The following is a 6,009-nucleotide window of genomic DNA, read 5'->3' as shown; positions in this document are numbered from 1 at the left end:
TAGCAGTCAAAATTGACTTTTACACATTTTACACACAAGTGTTAGTATCCACTGACTCACAAGCAGAGAAGTGCACTTTTTGCTGTCCATACACATACACACTCTTTAAAAGGCTTTGATTATATTCTCAATTTCCCATCTTTGGCCAGAGCATTCCTTTATTATTAGTTGGCCATTTTCAATCTCCAGACATCTTTTTGTCTGTCTGTTCCTCAGTTCTTCGCCCTAGAAAAGAGTGATAAGAGTGCTGATGGATAGTATGTCATCATAATATTCAGACAATGATATTTTAGGCCATATGAGTCACCATCCACCCTCTAATTTAAAAGTGTTACGCTACCTGAGTGAAGTCCCAGTAAATCCCCATTCCTTTCTGCATAGCCTCCTTGCAGTTGTAAAGGCCAGGCTTGGTTTCTTTTTTGCCTACGTCGGTTAAACAGCGGTTGTCATTGTACTTGTGGGACTTGATGCCGCCGATGTAGAGCTCACCATTTTCTCGATAATAAGTGAACTAAAAGTATAAAAAATAATTTCAGCAAGCAGATTTGGCACAAAGGGACAAACAATCTTTACGCTTGACAACCACAGTTAACTGTTTTACTTACTTGAGGTCCATAGTAGTAGCAGTTGTAGGCGATTGGTGTATGACCTGGCACTGGGCCTTGGTCTATGCACATGTTGGCATCAAGATTTTTCATCTGTAATAATAATAATAATAATTTTGCCAAACCCTGTAAATATTTCTCAACTACAGCAAGTAGGTACATGTCAATAATGTGGCAATGCATGTGGCACACGCCCTGCAGTACTTTCGCAACCGCACACAAAGCAGCAGAGAAAACTGAACTTACTCCTCCATAGGCAAGTAGGTTGTCCCAGGGATCCAACTTAGGATAAACATTTTCCAGGTACCATTTGAAAGGCTTACAGTTCAACCTTTCTCTGAGTTTTTTCCTCTCGGAAACATCCCCAATGTCAATTCCGTGATTCTACAGAGGCAAGAAATATGGAGTGATTTGTCTGTGTTATTGAAACAGAAGAAATTCAAAAGGATCTTACTTCAGTTTAAGAGTTAATAGATTGCACTTGAAAATAAATGTCTAAGAAAATAAAAGCTTTTAAAGGTGAACCCTTGAATGATCATCCTGCAACGTGTGTGTGTAGAGGCAGGTAGCAAACCATGAAAAATGTCATGTTTCTTCTTCCTAACTACATTTGAAATACCTCGAATGGCAAGTTCCAAGCCAAGTTGATATTGTGTTTGTATTCATCCATCCAGACTTCTGCTACCCTCAAGGCGTTTCTCTTCATGGCGGGACTCAGGTCAGGCATGTAGGGCTTGTGATTCCTCTCGATGTGGGCAATTTTGGAGCATGGAACTACTTCAATACTGCCTCCACATGTCCACACCTACAATGAGCAAAACAAACTTTTTGGGGGGGCCTTTTTAAGCTTTATTTGATAGAGACAGCTGAAGTGACAGGAATGTGGGGAGAGAGATAGAGATGGGAAATGACATGCATGAAAAAGCCACAGGTCGGATTCGAAGCCTGGGCTGTGCGGCAAGTACTTTGTACATGGGGTGGATGATCTACCAACTGATCTAAACAACACCCTGCAAAACAAACTTACAACAAAACATTAAAACTCAAAGCACGAGTAAAATCAAATGTTTTTTTTTGCATGCTTACAGTCTGTGGGCAATGCAACCACCTCATATACGCATTTAACACATTGTTTGTAGCACCACAGGATACTACTGCTTATTAAAAAAAAAGGTTGATAATTATAGAAATTAGGCAACCAGCAGAGACTCCAGGAAGTTACTTTGAATGTGTGTACGGATCAAACTAACTAGATAGCATGATAAATGAGTTCATGTTAGAAGTAAACCGAACAGAAGATAGCTCAGACTACAGCGCTCTTGCAGAGAAACCTGTTTTGAGATTTGATGTTGGCTGGGTGAGGCTTACTCACACGAATTCCCAGCTCAACATTTTCTCCACCATACACTTTCATGCCTTCATCGAGGAGTCCAATTTCTCCTAGAAACTTCCTTTCAGCAACAAGGATCCCCATGACCGACGGACTCCTGAAATGAAAGAAGAGAACATTTATTGCTTTATCATTTTATACAATAATAGAACCATAATAGTAAAGCTTAACAAAATATGTTTGAAACAAAGGTAAATGACAACAGGACTGATTGATTTCACTTGAACTTACTTTCCAGGCAATGAGCTGTCTCCGAGTTTGGAATACTCGGGTGAAAAACCCTCATACATGCACCATAAAGCCCAGTCAAAGGCGTGTGCTGCTGGCTGGTATTGAATAACCTTGAGGTCATCAAAGTTGACTCTGTCAAACACAGGGGACACCACCACTGTTCGGTCAGCTTTGATCTGTGTCAGCAGGGGTTCGGCCCTGCATGAGGAAAAATAAGCAGAGATGGTACACGCAGTATTTTTTTTGTTAAGTGGCTTTCACAAGTTTGCATGTTTTCTCTTATGTTTTATTTTTCGAGCACCTCTGGCTAGCTGTAGCTGCCTGCATTAAATTCAGTGATGCAAAATCAGCTTGTTACAGTATTGTACTCGACCACTCCTTTACTCTGTGACTAGGTGGTTTCCAGTTTAAACATCACTTGCCCTCCCTTATAAGCCTTTTAACACCTTTAAGCCCTAATTGCCCAAGTGGAGCTCTAAAGAGTAAATCAGACTGTGGTTGTACTGGGAAATTGTGCAAGTGTTTAACTGTGTAAACAGGGTGTTCCTTCGGCGACCATTATACTCAGCAAAACATCATCATGGTGTAACAAAAGCTAGATCACCATCATCACCAGAGTCAGTCTGTATTGAATGGTGGTGTGGACACTTCCCTGTGTGAAATAGTGTAGATATAACCATTGCAACATTGTAAATTCTCGTGGTAAAAATGTAATTTGTTTGTTTGTTTGTTCAAAGACTGGAGCTTTACTGCAAGTGAATTATTTGCACACAAACCATTTTACATTAACCAGATTATTCATTAATCAGTGTAGCATAGTATTATCTTACCACATCTCATGGACTTCAATATGTGCATCCAGGATGGCCACCACGTCTGCAGTAGCCGCCCTCCACCCGGATACCCTAGCGTAAGCGAGGCCTTGCTGCTCATCATGCCTCACTCTCGCAATGCGGAGACCTGGGTTCTGCTCCTCAAGTGACTTCACGTAGATGTCGAGGTCCACCTTCAGGTCCTCTAAAGTGAAAAGGAAAATGTGGGCATATATTTTAATAAAAAGGGGAGAACAGGCTTGATTGGGACGAGATTTATCTGGGATGCAAAAAAGACAAAAAGCTCTTTTAAGGTGGAACCACAGTTCTGATCAAAGACACTCCTTACATTCCAGTTGTCTGATTCGAATTAGCGATGCTGCACTGATTTACACTGAAAAGGGTTTTTGTTCACTCACATTAGGGTGGATAAAACAAATGAGAAACAATTACAATTCAGTGCCTATTTGCTGCTTTGAAATGCCATTATGTTACATAGATTACATAGATTTATGTGCTTGTAAAGCACTTTCTTGCTTAAAGTTAGAGGAAAAGATTGCTACCATTTTCATTTTTGTTTGGTAAATATAAAACTACCCCTAGCACCTGCTTATCTTAGCGAAGCGCAAAGACTGAAAACTGGTGAGACCTGTGACCTGAGAATGCTCCTTATCTACTGGTATTGTTTTTGCAAGGGTTATGTGCTGGAACATTTTGAGTTTTAACTTCCTGAATTCTTGTCATTACCGTGAAGATGTCAGACAAAAAGCCAGAGAGTCTAGCTGTTTCCACTTTGTGCTAAACTCAGTTAACTGCAGCAAAGATATGATGAGTATCGATCGTCTCATCCCAATTCTGCCAAAAAATGCATACTGTTCCATGAGTCCATTAAATGAAACCATAAACCATAAGAGCATTTATTCTTTACTATACTTATTCACTAATTAGTTGAAATGACATGTGGAACATGAGCAGCATGTTTCATTAGCTTGTCTAGCCTTCAACTGCACTGTGGAAATCCTAGATGAGCTTTTGTTTACCCTGTGTAGGTTTGCACAATTCTTTTGTAACCAACTAACCATTAGAGCTGTTGTCATCCACCATTATTATCTCCTTCAGTATGTTTTTAGGGGTGCGGTCGATAATGCTGCGCATGGCTCTCTTGATGATAGACAAGGCTTCATTTAGGTAGATCAGTACTACTCCTAAACTTGGAAGGTCCTTTGGGTACGTCTTTTTCAAACACCTGTTTGGAAGGAACACAAGGATTGTTGAACCATTATGAACGCACAACAAACAATACAATAGATGAAGGGACTTTGTATAAAGTGGAATGACAGGTCTGATATCGTAAAATGATTAAAGCTGTACCTTGGATCCCTAGTGTCAGGAAGGTCTCGATTTAGAGGGAGGCGATCGCTGAGAAAAACATTGTATCCATACTTTTGAAACAAAGTCTGTGCTTCTCTTTGGTCCTTCTCAGACAGATTCTCTCCCCACTGCTTGAATAGTACAGAGTCCGGGAACAGTTTATTGGATTTTTTCTTTTTGTCCTGGATTTTTGCTTCAGGTTGCTCCTTCTGCTCTGGCTGTTTGACCTCTGCATTTTCACTTTGTCTGACTCGGTCCTCTTCGAGGAATTTCTGCATGGCATCCTGCTTTTTTTTTTCAAAACCTCTAATTACATCGTGGAGATTGTTGATGCTTGCCTCCAGGTCATAAAAACTCTTTATCACACGCGGCAAGTCCAGCTCTTTGTCAGCCACCAGTGTTTGCTGATATCTGGGCAGGCACAAAACCTACAGAAGACTACAACATCTTGTCTACTCTACTACAAGCTGAGCTGGGATGTCAGAAAAACTGTGCCACATGTCAACTGTACAAACCAGAAAACAGAAAACCTGCAGGAAAACTTCAACAAACTCAAGCTCACCGCCCCTGGGAAATGCTGGGAGTGGATTTGATGTGTCCCTTCCCCAAAAGCTCCAAACAAAACGTGTATCTTCTGGTGTTTGTTGATTATTTCTCCCGGTGGGTTGAACTGTTCCCCATCAGAAATGCCACTGCTGAAACCATCTCGCAGATCATGGTCAAAGACATCTTGACCCGGTGGGGTCATTCCTGACTACATCCTGTCAGACCGGGGAACACAGTTTGTTTCCTCAGTTTTCCAAACTGTATGCAGGACCTGGAATGTGGGACACAAGTTAACATCTGCATACCATCCACAAACTAACCTGACAGAGAAAACAATGATGGCTTCCTATGTTGGTGATAATCATAAACATTGGGACAAGAACCTGGCTGAATTCCGGTTTGCGATTAACTCTGCAGTCCAGGAGTCAACCGGTGTTTCTCCCACAGAGCTTAATCTTGGTCGCTCCCTGAGAGGACCTCTTGACTCCATATTGCAGCCTCAGGAAATTGCTCCGGATACCCGTCCATACACCAAAATCACACAGCTAAAAGATCTGTGTTCCACCGCATCCCGCGCAGTTTGAATCCGTCCTCCAGGAAGAGTATTTAGGATGGGAGCAAGTCACCAGTGAGTGGAGGTAGGAAGAGGAGAGTCCACAGAGAGTTGTGAGGGAAAAGTGCGATAGTGTCATTAAGCGTGCGGTTAAGTCCATGTCGTATATCCGCGTCGCTGTAGTCCTGTCCCGTCGATTGGATTGTGTAGTTCTTTGATTGGGATCAGCTGTTTCAAGAGTCGGGAGATGCCGGTTCCGGTGGAAGGAGACCAACTGACTAACTGACTGACGTATTTACTTTAAAAACTTCAGTACAGTGAGTACCCGTTGTGCATTTTTGTTTTCCTTTGTATTGTGTACTGCACCCGCGCAATGAGAGGACGCTGGTTTTTTTGAGTAGTTTCGTTTATTTTGTGTGGGTGTCCGCGCTAAAACACGGAGCGGACTTTTTGTTTTGTGGGTTGGGGGGCTCGTCCGGGATCATTCCCGCAGTTTTGTAC

General features: G+C 41.9%; 1 protein-coding gene across 1 annotated transcript; it reads right to left on the bottom strand.

Annotated features, from left to right (window-relative positions):
• Window positions 1-4,687, bottom strand: LOC104920694 (probable polypeptide N-acetylgalactosaminyltransferase 8). The gene is made up of 10 exons (XM_027272977.1): window positions 4,410-4,687; window positions 4,118-4,284; window positions 3,057-3,243; window positions 2,227-2,424; window positions 1,978-2,092; window positions 1,225-1,410; window positions 852-989; window positions 606-698; window positions 341-511; window positions 1-225 (listed from the first exon to the last, which is right to left on the bottom strand). The coding sequence occupies exons 1-10, from the start codon at window positions 4,685-4,687 to the stop codon at window positions 106-108; spliced, it is 1,653 nt and encodes a 550-aa protein (XP_027128778.1). The 3' UTR covers window positions 1-105.
• Window positions 4,688-6,009: the final 1,322 nt, after the last annotated feature.

This window comes from Larimichthys crocea, chromosome XXI, assembly GCF_000972845.2.
Source record: "Larimichthys crocea isolate SSNF chromosome XXI, L_crocea_2.0, whole genome shotgun sequence".
NCBI lineage: Eukaryota > Metazoa > Chordata > Actinopteri > Sciaenidae > Larimichthys > Larimichthys crocea.
Note: the sequence above shows the minus strand (reverse complement) of the source record. Positions and strands in the feature narration are given on the sequence as shown.

Bases quoted from the DNA above. Each gene is read 5' to 3' on its own strand.
- LOC104920694 (XM_027272977.1), bottom strand. From the start codon at position 4,687: ATGCAGAAATTCCTCGAAGAGGACCGAGTCAGACAAAGTGAAAATGCA. The intron at 3,244-4,117 runs GTTAGTTGGTTA...TTTTCACTTTAG, and splicing joins GGATGACAACAGCTCTAATG to AGGACCTGAAGGTGGACCTC. The intron at 2,093-2,226 runs GTAAGTTCAAGT...CTTTCATTTCAG, and splicing joins GACAGCTCATTGCCTGGAAA to GAGTCCGTCGGTCATGGGGA.